General features: G+C 34.3%; 1 protein-coding gene across 5 annotated transcripts in view; it reads right to left on the bottom strand.

Annotated features, from left to right (window-relative positions):
- Nucleotides 1-328: 328 nt before the first annotated feature.
- The window catches only part of UEVLD (UEV and lactate/malate dehyrogenase domains), a 44,160-nt gene continuing 29,971 nt past the window's right edge, over nucleotides 329-14,517 (bottom strand). For 4 of the 5 annotated variants that reach the window (XM_010964775.3, XM_010964776.3, XM_045523765.2 and 1 more), the window contains 5 exons: nucleotides 13,424-13,594; nucleotides 12,238-12,411; nucleotides 5,735-5,798; nucleotides 3,783-3,906; nucleotides 329-3,007 (listed from right to left, as the gene is read on the bottom strand). In XM_010964775.3, coding sequence (XP_010963077.1) covers nucleotides 2,840-3,007; nucleotides 3,783-3,906; nucleotides 5,735-5,798; nucleotides 12,238-12,411; nucleotides 13,424-13,594 — 701 coding nt within the window. In that variant the 3' untranslated portion in view covers nucleotides 329-2,839. Of the gene's footprint in view, nucleotides 3,008-3,782; nucleotides 3,907-5,734; nucleotides 5,799-12,237; nucleotides 12,412-13,423; nucleotides 13,595-14,517 lie in introns of those variants that run through there. The other variant, XR_006728203.2, reaches the window with a different exon arrangement.

Raw genomic sequence — 14,517 nt, 5'->3', positions numbered from 1 at the left:
CCTTCCTTGCACCTCTTACATGACACTTAAAAGTAATGTGACTTTCAAACTATTCTTATAGCCACAGCTTACATAGAAGCAGCTTCAATGATAGCAACTCTGCTTTTATCAATTGGGAAAGTGCAAGTAATATATTTAAAAGGTTTTCTTGTTAAAAAAATTTTTTTAAGGTTTAAAACAATTAAAATCCAATCTTTTTTCATTTTGCACTTAATTCACTTAAAATGAAGTAACTAATTATCCTGAGGACTGTATGAATTATATGAAAGAATCTTTCTCTTCAATCTGAATACATTTCCTTTCACTCAGTAAATTAGGCATTTCCTGGTAATTTTAAAGTCAAACTTTATTTTGTTCATTATTCTTGATATTTAAGAATAACTACAATATAAATTAGAAAGTAAAATATTTATCTCTGTTACAATATCAAAGAAGCATTTTAATCCAAGCCCCACTAAAAACCATAACAAAGAAAAGACATTGCATGATTTTGGAAAGATGAAAAAGTGAAAGTTAACAGAAGGATCACAAATGTCAAATTATCACCAAATCATAGTGAGGTGATGGTGATACTGCTTCTTGACTTACATATGGAAGTTACAACATGATTTATAATACTCAACACTTAAGGAAATATCTGAATTACTTCTATACTGTGGGCTTCTGTAGGGCGAGGACTATTATTCATCTTTGAGTACTCAGATTCTAACAGAGTACTTGGAAAAACAGTAGATACGCAATAAGTATTATTGTATTGACATGTTCCTTTTATAATTACTGTAGTGAATTCTTAGTGATTCATCTATACAGTATCTTATTTATTATTTATTAAATTAGTTTATTGTTCAAGAGCATAATTAGGTATCTGATATTAGAAAAGACTAGTTTAAAAACACAAGAAATGGTTCTTTTAGTTTTACTTTCCTATTTCATACAAAGGACAGTGAGGATATACTGTCAGAGTAACACCAAAATAATCTACCTGTGTAGTGAAATTACACAGAACTGATGCTCATCTCTTGAAATGTCCAAGATTTTTATGCTAGTTCATTCTGGTGGAACTCTTTACAAACATATTAAATACTCTTCTACTTTCTTAAATGTGGAACACAATATAATTCCACCTTTTCTTTATGATTTAAGCTCATCAATGTAAGCATCCAGTATTATACTAAATCAGCATTAGTCTGTTTCCTCACATTCAGGGATGTGTCTGTCCTTACAATCCATCTGGCTCCTACCTCACTGACCAGGTTTGGGTTCATCTATAATAAGCTTTCAAAGCACCTGGAACTTCTTCACAGTACTTATTACACCTGCGACTGTACATTTATTTGTGAGATTTGATTACTATGTCTCCCATACTAGATTATAAGGATCACGAGGGCTTGTACCTAGTCCAGGTTTGCTCACCACTGTATCTGCAGTGCCTAACATAGTGCTGGTGTATAGCAGCCTCCCAGTCAAAACTACCTGAATGACTAAATAACTAAACAGCTATGTCATGCATACCCCCTCGATATTTGCTGAGGGCAAGTCGGGAAATCAGAGAATCAGTCTTTCTAAAAACTACGTTGAAAAAAAAAATCCCCTACATGAGAATGTAAGAGCATGGGACCCTACTTTTAGAGTCTTGTGGTAACTATTTTGGCTGTTAGGCCTTTTCCCTCTTCTAGTGTTTTGAAAAAGTAGAGGTTATAAGGTTAACTGTCCTTAGTCATAAGATCTTGGACACTAAACCTCAATTTCCTCCTTTATAAAATGATGATAATAGTCCCTACCTCAATGGGTTACTGGGAGGATTAAAAAATAATCCTGAAGAATAAAATAATAAAGTGCTCATCACACTGCCTGAAATATTAGAAGAGCTGATGTTGGTTATTGCTATTAGTTGTGTGTCACATTCATAATAATATGCTATGTTTCATATATGAAGATACTGTTATTGACCCATCACCAAAGTGTACGTACCCTAAATAATTTCTTCAGGAGTAGTTAAAGGATTTGCTCAGAACACTCAGCCCATCCAATCTCTCCCCATTAAGAATAATGGCTTTTATGAAAGCTTCACATTTTAACTTTAAATTAAACTGCTTGGCTTTCATTCATAACTTATTTCCACTAAAAATACATATTTCTCTATGGTTCTACTAATGTTATGGTGAGTTCTTGAGATGTCAGAGATCTTATACAGCCCAGGAAAGGGTTATAGAAAATTCCAGAAAGGACAGTCCCACTGGAAGTTAAACTACACTTTTTACTCATATATTAAAAAAATTTCATTTTTCCCTTCTACTGTTTTAAAGTACATGTAAAATTATTTTCCATTTTTTGGTAGCTAATTAATTGTAAGCGGGAAGACAAAATGCTCTAGTCCCATTACTACCAACTGTCTATTAAAGAAGAAACATTAATAGCTTAAACTATGGATCCTTTGAATGTTTACAGATTTCGTAAATTTGTGCTGGGCCTTCAGCTTTATCATATTTATTATAACAGTCAAAGAGTAACTTTCTTTAAAAAATGTGTTATTTTCAAAATATTCCCAAAGTGCTGAATGTGCTAGCTGAGGATACATAATTTTAAAACGATGCATATTGCAGATCAATGTTCATCTCTGGTGTAGGTTTAGAGAACAGTATAGACATCTCAAAAACAACAAAGAAAATCAGATTTTTTCCCCTTACTATCTAATTACCTAAGGATTCAAATTACAAAGCTAACCAAGAAACCACCTACTTTAACCAAGCAGTTAATAATCAGATATAGGAGTTCACAATCATATATATATACGTAAAATTGAACAACCTTTCCTTGAAGGTAACTCTGAAGTTTAGAATCAAAGTTTTAACTGTTGTTGTAGACCATGGATTGATGATGCACTGCTCTGGAGTTTCTCAGTCACTGTATCTTCTTTCACTGTGGTTTTGATGACTTCAGACACCCCACTTGCTCCAAGGATACAAGGCAAACTTAAAAACACTTCACTATTTATACCATAATATCCCTGAAATGAAAAAAATTGGAATGATAGAGCTGAATCACTGCAAAAAAGTTAGTATGATAAATATGGATAGTTTTTTGCTTTTCTGGTCTTAGTAGTACAAAGTGATACAAGTTGAACTTTAAAATAATTTTTTGTTCATTTTCCAAACTCAAGTTATTGTTTCAGAAAATTTTTGTGAGATGGGAGGAATTGGGTTAAAGACACTCCCTTTACAGGGAGGCAAGCTGCAATATGGGTAGTAGGTTGGGGTTTAAAAAAAAGACTGTCAGAATGGATTCCCAGGGGAGAGGCTTAGCATGGACTCTGGGTGCAGTCGAATTCAGTAAACTGTTTTAAGTTTTTCCTTCCATGTTTTATTTCCCTTCTAAGTTTTCACAAAAATCTGGTTAAGCATTTCTGCCTTGTCTTAGCTGTGCTTTAGGGACTTAATATTTGGGATAAAGTGGTAAAGGACAAACTGAACTGGAGCTAAGACCAGTTGGCATGTCAATCTGGGTGGCTAAGGAGATAACTGACAATCAGAAGTTTATGGAATATAGAAATGATTCTTGGGGATTCCAAAATTTACATGGAGGTAAAGAGCAACCTGGTAGAAGTCCAGACTTTCCATAGCCAAGCAGGATAAGGCTTAGACCAAACAGTCTCCTCCCATGTTACTCTAAAAGCTGGTGATACTGAAGACACCTGGGTTACAGTGTGAACAGCACTTTTTCTGGTTTTATATTAATAATAAAAATGTTGAAAAATACAATGAGAGGATGAGAATAGCAATTACCTTTGCTAAAATTGATACAGAATGTACTTTCTTTTTATTGTTCACAATACTGTCAACCAGGTCAGCTACTGATAGTCCGACAGACCAGGATCTTTGACTTTTTACCCGTAACAGTTCCATGGCTCTATGTGATAAAAACAAAAACAATACCACACAAAACATGATTTCAGAAAATGCACAAATATATACATTTAGTTTTAGCTTCTTTTTAAGGTATTAATTAGATATTTTTATGATACAGAAATAAAAGTTATACAGCAATTGTTAGGAAAACTTACAGATAGTCTAGTAATTAAACCCTTCTTAAAACGTCAGGCAGTTCACAGAGAGATAATACAAATGGCCTAATAATATAAAAAGATGCTCACCACCACTGATATTTAATTAAATGAGTTAAAACAATAAGTACATCGGTTTTGCCTATCAAAATTGGCAAAGATTAAAAAGATTGATAATTACTTTTGAAGAAGCTACAGAGAAACAGGCATTCCCAAAACTGCTGTTGAGTGTAAAATGATTGAATCTTCTTTAAAAGGAGGATTTGGCAACATCTGATCTAGAAATTCCTTTTTCTAGGAATTTGTCCTACAGCAGTATGCTCAAATATGCAAAGATATATATAAACATGTGTTTGCCTTGTTTGAGACAGGAAAAATTTTGGAAACAATTCATCAAAAGAGGACTTGTTAAATAAATCACTACCAAATGTAGGGCCATATAGTTCTTGAGAAGAATATAAAGTAGATTTATACAAACAATATGGAAAAGTGTCTAAGATTTTTGGGGGGGGAGTTTTTTGGGGGGAGGTAATTAGGTTTCTTTCTTTCTTTATTTTTAGAGGAGGTACTGGGGATTGAACCCAGGACCTCATGCATGCTAAGCATGCTCTCTACCACTTGAGCTATACCCTCCCCCTAAGATTTATTCTTAAGGAAACAAAGCAATTGGCAAGATAATATAAATAATATAAATTCATTATTAAAAGATAATAATTATGATGATAATGTTTGCAGAAGCATGGAAAAAATATTTGGACATGTGGACCCTAAACTGTTAATTGTCGTTATTTTTGGAGAATAGAATTACCCCTGCTTTTCACTTTCTACTTTATAGTTATCTGTAGCATCTAAAGTTTTATAAGCAAATACATTCTTTTTGTAACTAATAAAAAATGATATAAATTAAACAAACATGTTTGAATTCCTTCCTTTTAAAAGCTATAAATGCAGGATTATGTAGAGAAGCAGATTAGAATGGATTATACAACATACTACTCTTCACAGTAAGACAATATTCTTTCCAGTTGTTATTTTCTAAAAACCATAAAGTGAAGGTTTAAAAAGCTAAAAATCACCACTCAGAATTCAGGGAAGGATGTTATTTTGTGACAGTAAAACAACAAATGGCATGAAAATATACAGTATGTGAAGTCTGACCTATGGGGCCCAGACCCCTGGAAGGCTTCTGAATAAACACAAATGATACAAAGATCTGTGTCTTCTACTGTGTTTTTGCCTGAACTTTTAATGTGGCTTATCAATTCATATTCGACTAATTTCCAAATGTATTTATGTGTGATTAATAAACACATATTAATTTTTAAGTGTTATGGACAAATTCTCCTCTATATTTAAGAAAATATCCAATATACTCAGATATAGGATCCTATTCCTAGATATAGGAGCAGTAAATCACTGCCTACAAATAAGGAACCTATTCTACCCTTTAAGAGTCAACTGGGTATCTAAATATTAAGTTTGCAAAGCACTCTTACATCTACTTCCGGATATGAAATCAAAGAAAACATTGCTCCCTTGTACTTTGGATTTGTCCATACTAGTTAGTTTTGTTTGCAGAAGCCTGGTAAGTACATGCTGTACAAAGAGCTGTTATGTTAGCTTTGAAGAACATGGCTTTTAGTTGGATAAATGCAAATCTACACTCAGCATTACCTGTTGGACAGCTGTACCTGAGAGTTATGACTCATTACTTCTTCTTGGCCACCCCATGTGGGCACTAAAAATTAAATGAAAATTGATTATATTTTTGTCAGTAACTCTCTAGGGATTAAAATGTGATAAATGATCATCTGCATTTAAGGGTACCTGTATTAAACTTTAAATAAACATGTTCCCTTGCGTCTAGCTTCAGTTATATTTGTCCACTGGTGGCACTGAATGTGCTGTACTGATTGCTGGGGGTGAGAAAGACTTTGAGCTGCAGTTCCCCAAAAACATGACCCTCCAAATCTACTTGCAATTCCTTACCTGTTCTGTCTCATCAACAACATTGGGCCATTTTACTGCCCAAGTAGAAAGTTTCCTTTTCTCAGCAGGCAATGTATAATAGGCTCCCACGTGCTGCAAGCACTTGGCATTTGCTCGATTGGGAACCACACAGACTAATTTCTTTCACCAGATGAGGAATAATTTTGTCACTTATTTGGGGCTAGATTTCCACAGCTGTTAGAGAGGCAGAGTCCAGTGTTCTAAGAGCATATTTGGGTTTTCCATTTCCTCACTACACCTTTTATAAAAACAATTCAAAAACTATACACATAAACTGGATATTTATACCACATTTTAATATTAAATTAGAAGTAACATTTTTGAAACCTTTCTGATATTCATTTGTTTCTCACCCATGTGAAGACATTCTTTGATACAAATCTTTATTGAAGTAGGCAAAACAAAAATACATTCAGATATGTAAGACTGTTTTATGTTTAAGAAACAAGTCTTCCAAACTGCATTCAAAACTAGGCCATTTAGTGATGTGTCAGCAACAAAGGACACCTTCCCTTCCTCAAACTGATTATAAGCTTCTGGGGGGTAGGGATCACATGTTTTTCTTTTATGTCCTCAAACAGATTCTTTACCATGGTAAAGAATGCACAGGAGATAGTACAGAGCTGACCTCACACATAATCCATAACCACATTTACCAAAAAGGAAACATGCTTGCAACAGTTAAGTTGAAAAACATCAAGAAGTTTTTTTGTTAAGTAAAAAAAAAAAAAGCAAAACAAAAAATTGTTACATAAATATATAAATACATGTGGACAAATTAAGGGATTTTTTAAAAAAATGTTTCACTTGAATAGAAGGATTATACATGAATTGTTTTCTTAAAAAAATTTGTTACATTATTAGTATATTCACAACAAATAGAAAATTACAGGGAAATGTCTGCTAAATGAAATACAGCATTTATAGATCTTGGAAAGATGAATAAAAAGAGCAAGGTAGGTATAGGAAAAGATAAACAACACAAAAAAGTCTGGAATTTAATTATAAGTATTGCTGCCATTATATATTACACATAAAACCACATTTTTTTATCTTTTCTCTCTGAGTTCAGACTTCTAAGCACCATGAGAAAAGAATGTTTGGAGAGAGAAAGAGAACTTCACTATGTTCAAATCTGCTTCTGACACAGTCATTAGAATTTTCAGTTAACTACTAGTTAATAGTTAATAACTAATTTAATTATTTCATTTTTTGTTCACTTACTGCCCAACCATTCAAACTTTAAGTTAAATGTATATTTATCCTAACTTAAGGATCCCTTTCAAATATTGCATCTAATCTAATCAATCCTAATCTTTCTGGTTCCACGCCTTAAGAACAGTAACCCTCTGGCTCCAAAAATTTTAATTAAAAAAATGACCTCTTTTCCACTATATATAACACCTACCCCTTAGGTAAGATTAATGCCCAAAGCAGATGATATAACACTCTGTCTTGAGGTCCAGCCCCTGGATTTCTAAAACACCATTTGAAGGAGTTACTTGCAGTTTACATATAATTTCAGTATCACAGCTAAAAACAGGAGTTGCAAAGCATATGTTCTACTGAGTAATTTGGTAGGGCAGAAAATGAATGACCTTTGGTTACCACAAGATGGTATCAGGATCATACATTCATTTCAAAACATATTTACTGAGGCCTTTCCAAGCTCAGGGAGTTTACAGTCTGGTGAGGTGAAGAGAGAAGTAAATATCCAATCATAACACAGTGTGATAATGGTTATAACAGAGGCATGAACTTACTTAACCTGGAGAATTAGGGAAGGCTTCCTGGGAGAGGTGGCATTCAAGCTCAGTCTTGAAGGGTAAGCAGGAGTTAGCCAAATGAATGAATGTTCAGGGAAAGGAAGCATCAGGTGCAAAGGCAAGGAGGCATGAGAGTGCATGAACCATTCAAGAAACTGCAAGTTGATCATCTGACTAGCATAAAATGCTTGGCAGAATGGCAGAAGATAAAGCTGGGGAAGGAAGCAGGAAACAGATCCTAAAGGGTCTTGTATGCCATGTAATTCCTCCCCTAGGCTGCAACTGTCATTTGCCTCTGAAATAACTGAAGAGAATAAGTTTACTTACATATCTGCTATTCTTATAACGGTTTCTAAATCCTAATGTTGCTTTATTTCAATGTGTACTTTTCCATGTCCCTTTGCCAATTTTCTATTCATCACCATCTTGCCATATTGATCACTTTAGCAACAGCTACCACTTACTGAGTACTAAATGCTTAAGTAAATTATCTAATTAAGTCACAGCAAGGAAAGGCACAGGTTTGAATCAGACCAAGGTTCAAATTTCAGGTCTGCCCTTACTAGATGTGTGAACTTAGACAAATCAGTTAACCTCATTGAGTCTTAAGCTTCCTCATCTACTGACTTGGAAAACCACCACCTCCCTCATGAGGCATTTTTAAAGTTTAAATGGATATGCAAAGCATTTCATACACAAACTAGGCACTCAGTAAAAAATAATTCTAATTGCTATTACTGTGTTGTCACTTATGCAGCAAATATAACCAGCAGGTGTCTACACACGAAACCAGCAGAGGGAGCCTCTAATCCAGCTCTGGCTTCAAGGCCAAGGTGAGAAAACCTATCCCGTAGATATAACAATCTTTGAAACAAAGCAGAAGACAGGATAAAAAGTGACATGACAGCAGTATCTAGAAGGGAGACAGGGAGCTGGGTGAGGGAGTAGCTTCAATAGTATTTGTAATGTTCTAAATTGAGTGTGGATTCATGAATGTCTGTTCCACTATTATGCTTTAAAACATACATATATGTTATATGTATTCTTTTATATGTCAAATATTACATAATAGTATGTTCAAGTGAACACAATTCACATGCATCTAAATCTCTCTATTTCTAGTTCCTACTTGAGATCTCCATTCCTTGTGCTTTTATCCTATTTCTCTTGGCTCTCTCATAGCAAGTCAAAACTGCCTTTTATTATAATTGTCTCCTATCTTTGACTCTAAGTTTCCTAAAGACAGGGTCAGGTTCTTATTCATCTACATAGCTCTAACAGCAGTCAGCACAGTGCCTTAAGTTTATTTATCAAGTCACATCATCCCTTATTTTCTCTTTACAATTTGAGATATTAATACAACCATATTTCAAAATGTTCTTAATTATTCAAAAATTGTATCTTATTAGGAGGACTGATTAAACAAATATTGGTATATTCAGTGGTTAAAAAGAATGAATGGGATCTATATATATGTTATTATGCAGTCATTTCCAAGTCATATTAATAAGTAAAAGGACAAGGTGGAGAATTATATTATGATTTATATTTCATACATGTGCTTGTCTATACACCAAACATATCTGAAAGGCTGCAGAGGAAACTGGTAACTGTGATTGCTTCCAGAGAGAGGGACTGGGCGTCTTGCATAGAAGGGAGACATTTTTCACTACATATCTTTTTGTACTATTTAATTCTTTTGCAATGTAAATGTATGACTTTTCAACTAAAAGAACAGCTTAATAATTTACACTTTCAGTAAGAAGGCACACACACAAAATTGAAATTGGATCAGAATAAACAGCAGTATAACAAAAGAATAAATATCTTGAGACAATGTATGATTAATTACTATATAGCTAACAAGAGCTTTTAGCTCAAAGAAATGAAAGAATCACTGTGGAATGATGTGGTCAGGAAAAGCATCATACTGTAAGTAAGAGGGGCTTGACCTAGACCTGGAAGGATGAGATTTGAATTTGCTGAGAGAGGGGGACAAGGGATTATGGGAAAGGTAAATACAATGGACAAAGGTCCTCATGGCTGAAGCAAACCTGGGGGCAGGGCCAACAGGTACGAGATCTGGGTCCTTCTAAAAGGACCTGAAAAGCTATAAGCTCTTGGGAAGGTCACAACAAAATGTAATTGATGATCCCTTGGTCACTTCCAGCTCTCTAATAACATAACTACCTCCATCACTATAACTGGGGAGGAAGATTAGGACTGTATTTTGAGTCTCCTTGAATGACAAGCAAAGGAATTTAATGGTTTGGTTAGAGGAAGCCAGTGAGAGTTTTTGGTCAGAGGAAGACTGAAAGTTTTGAAAACAGGAATGTGATTCAGGAAGACTAAATCAGTATGTGAAACATACAGCAAACACTAAGTTTTGGCTATTATCATTGTTAATTTGGCACCATTTACAGGGTAGACTAGAGGGAAAAGAACAAATTAACTAGGAGATTTGCAATAATCATACAAGCAGGAGATCAACATGGACCAGAACTCAAATGGTAGTAGTGAGTAACATTTGGGGTCCTGAGGTTGTTTGAATCCCCAGACATTTGTTACCGTAACGCATCTGCTCCAACTTCTTATTTGCTCCCCTTTCCTGGTTCTATTGATTAGTGTTTAGTATCAGGGAGTATTTTGAGCCTGAAAATATTTCTGCTTGAATCACACTGTCAGGTTTTGTAAAGGTTTATTCTATAGCCTGACTCTTGCTAGCTCTGAACTTTCTAGGTAGCCAGTGCAGATTTATACAGATTTAAAATACCACTATATTTTATTAAAATAATTTTCCTAAAAATCATATGAATACTATATATCCATAATGACATTAGAAAACACAGAAAAGTACGTATTTTTAAAAGTCACCCCTAACCCAGACATGACCTCTGTTAATATTTTGCTTGTTTTAATGGCATCAAAGCATATAGGAAGCTTTAAATTCTGATAGTTTTGAGAAGGTGATTTGCTTTGTGGCACTATGATTGGATTCCTTTAACTTTTAATGTGCATAATGTTTCTCCAATTCTCCAGGTAATGACCAGTTCCTCACAGGCAGAGAAGTTCTCTTCTACATTGTGCTCTGCCCCACAGCACCTACTGGCTCAATTTACTTCAAATGAGGAAGCAATGATTAATTTCCCCCAAATTACCTTTTCAACATATCATTCACCTGCTCAAATACCTTTAATAGCCCTCCTCTGCCTAAGAATCACTTTCTAAATCTTCAATCAGATATTCAAGGATCTCCAAAATGTGATTTTATCCAAGCTTATCTGGTTGAAACTCTGCAACAACCAGTCTGGATTTTTAATCCGATGAACATGCCATACTTAACCATGTGTCTTTGCCTCATCTCCCACTCCGGGAATGTCTTTCACACTCTTTGCTATCTATTCAAATCCTATTCATTCTTCCAAAGTCCAGTTCATTGATGGCCTGTATAGAATTTTCTCCAGTCATTTCAACCTATGCTAAATGCTCGCTCATAAGTGTCTAAGAACAGTTAAGCTTAAAATATATTCATTTTAGCACTTAGTAAAATAGTGTCCTGTTCTTTCACTGTTAGCCAGAATATCTTGTAAATGTTTTTCTTGCTGCTCTAAAGTAATTTTTAAGTATGATGAAAGAAGAGACCATGCTCTGTGTCTCTTTTATATCACACTAACGTCTTATAGAGTAGTGAGTAGAGAGTAGACACTCATATACTTGTTTAAATGAGTAAAAATGAACAAACTTAGGATAAACAGCACTTTTATCACCCAACCAACCTGACTATAGCATGAGGGAAACAATAAAGGAGAAAAGAAAGAAATTCTTGAATCAAATAGGGAAAGGATTCTTTTGGGATAGGAAAAGCGGCTTTCCAGTTCAGGGAACTAGATTTTGTGAATGCTTTTTGTTACAGAGCATAGAGCAAGTAACTGGTGAAAAAAAGGCCATAAGCGTGAAAAAAGAGTGAAAATTCTGTTTAAAAAATAGGGATGTACCTAGGGAGAAAGTCTGAACTTAGGAAAGGTAAGCAAGGTTGCAGGGTGAAGAGGGTAAAGGAAAGAATTCTGTATATGCTTTAGGGTTTTTTTAATGTTGCTTTCCAGAAAATTAAACTTTTAAATTGATCCTGGATGCTGAAATTCAATTTTAAAATGCTAAAAAACAAATAAAAATATAAAACCCAACTAAAGGGTCTTGCTTTTCACTTATAGAAAAGTAAGTACAATTAGAATGACATGTCTGTAGAATTTCTTCACAATACAAGATCTGTTCCACAAAAGGCACTCAGATGTGGAACAAAAGCCAACTACGCTCCACAATTCTGGAGTCCCCAGAATCATGCATATCATGGCCACTGGTGATTCAGGTTACTAGTGTAACTAATAAAAATATGTTTCTTACCTCTGTCTTCTCCCTGCTCACCAATAACCCATACTTCTTTGCCTGAAGTCTGTGCCTTCAAAACATTTGTAATGATATACTGTAACCTCTGTGAATCCAGATCGCATCCAATTCCAATCACACGATTTGCAGGAAATGCACTCAGTTTCCATGTCACATAGGTCATGATTTCCACTAAATATTGCATACAAGGTAAAAATGTAAATATTTAAAGAAATATACTTCTAGCCTAGTTCCTAAATGAAATATTTATTATTTCATCAAGTATATTAGAACTTGTATATACTCTTCTTAGGTCCTAAATGCATTATGAAGCATAACATATTTTTAATGTATATTGAGAACACTAACCAGGTTTCAATGTGATTTTACATAACCTTGTTGTTAAATATACATTTTTAAGAGTGGAAAATAGATAACTTCCTAGAGTAGTTAAGCAAGAAGGATGAAAGCTGGGTATATAAAACCAAAAAATAATTTTTTTCATTGATCAAGTTCTCTTTTATATTTATCTTATGCTTAATTCTTAAAGAATTTCTCTCTTTAAATTAAAATACTGATTAATATACCACCACCATGCAGTACAGCATTATCAATAAAACTACAACTATTTTTTTTAAATGCCAAAAGGCTGTCAGGAATTAAAGGGACCTTCAACTAATTACTATAGAAAAACAAGTGAAATGTGTATTATACTCCATATATATATTGGGAACATTAAAAAAATCTGTTCATCAATTTGAGTCTAGTACCACCTAGCTCTTTGGAAAAATTTCTTTTTTAAGTAAAACAATTTCAAAATAATGTAAAATACAAAATGTTAACAATGCACTCTGGCATGCTCACTAACATTCTGACACTTCAGAGTAATAAAAGATCTTTCCTATAAGCCATCGTATCTCTCTCGGGTGTTTAACCATTTTCACACTGAGAAAGGCATAACTAAAAACCTGGAATGCAATAATAATATTACACAAAAAATTGTAACTTGTAACCTTCTAGTTAATGCTAGTCAGGAGAAGTAACTGGTTGACAGGATATGGAAAATACTGCATTGTTCATTATAAGAGCAATTTAACTGAATACTTTAGCTGTCCCTTTATAATCTAGTTTTATGACTTTTAAAGAAATAGCAATTCTAATGATGCACTGGACCATCAAATTAATTTAAAATAAAACCTTGTACCTGGTTGAGATGCAACAAGCAGGACACTGTGTTGACTATAATGTCCCAGAGCTGGGACAAGGGCTCTGAACATATCCACATTGCTCTGCACCACATCAAGGTAGGACTGAGAACTACCCAAGGAGTTGACTGTGAAGATCACCACCTTGGAATGAGCAGAGGCAGACAAATCTAATGAATAAAAAGAAACAGTCTGAGCTCAAGATAAATGTTTAAAGCAAGTTCTTGTTCATGATAGTCAGGTTTTTCATCTCTACAATTAGAGAGCTTTAAGGCACAGCTGCCTCCAGATCAATCTTATCTCCATAGGAAATATACAAAGTTCCTGAGGTTTGCCTCCGGAAGATTAAAAGCAAGAACACATCCCCAGAGAGGAAAGAGAGCAAACAAAATAAAATAAATTACAGGATCCAGAGTCTACAAACAAGGAATTAGGTTTTTATGTAATTCACCATTTTCTTAGGGAAAATAAATAATATGCTATAGGCAGAATACACCTATAATCAATTACATCACTGATTTTTAAACTGTGAGTTTAGGAGTCCTAGAGTTCCTTGAAAGTGACTCCAAGGCTATGTGGGAGGAGTGGGAGTAAGTGGACAGAAAGAAGGCTAGCAGGCACAGCTTCAGGCTGTTTATTTACTTTGACCACTTCAAGCAGCATAGAGCTGTTTGTTTCTGTTCTATTTACTAAGGATTCTACTCCAAAGAGGAAAAAAGTTATTTGAAAATCTTCAAATCAAGGTAAAATGTATTGACTCATTTTTTACTGACTTTTTCTTATACTGAAGCCCAGTGTCTTGGTTTTAGGTTCTTCTAACATGACTTGAATGTAAACAACTGTTATTACTTAGAAAAAGCTGTTCTCAAGAGTTCACTCCTCTGGTTCTCAAGCACGTATGTGCTATTTTACAGCTACATTACTTTCTATTACACAGTGTATTTTACAGTAAGTACATGCTAAAACAGTGGCCAGATAGTATCAGCATCAGAAACAACAAAAAAAATAATAAAGTAACTAGAATGTTTTAAGTTTACTCAACATGTATAAATGATTATTAGCATCCCAGGGAGACTGAGTAGATTCCAGGGTG

The sequence above is a fragment of the Camelus bactrianus genome, chromosome 10, assembly GCF_048773025.1.
Source record: "Camelus bactrianus isolate YW-2024 breed Bactrian camel chromosome 10, ASM4877302v1, whole genome shotgun sequence".
Lineage (NCBI taxonomy): Eukaryota > Metazoa > Chordata > Mammalia > Artiodactyla > Camelidae > Camelus > Camelus bactrianus.
The sequence above is the reverse complement of the archived record's forward strand: the minus strand, read 5'-3'. Positions and strand labels throughout refer to the sequence as shown.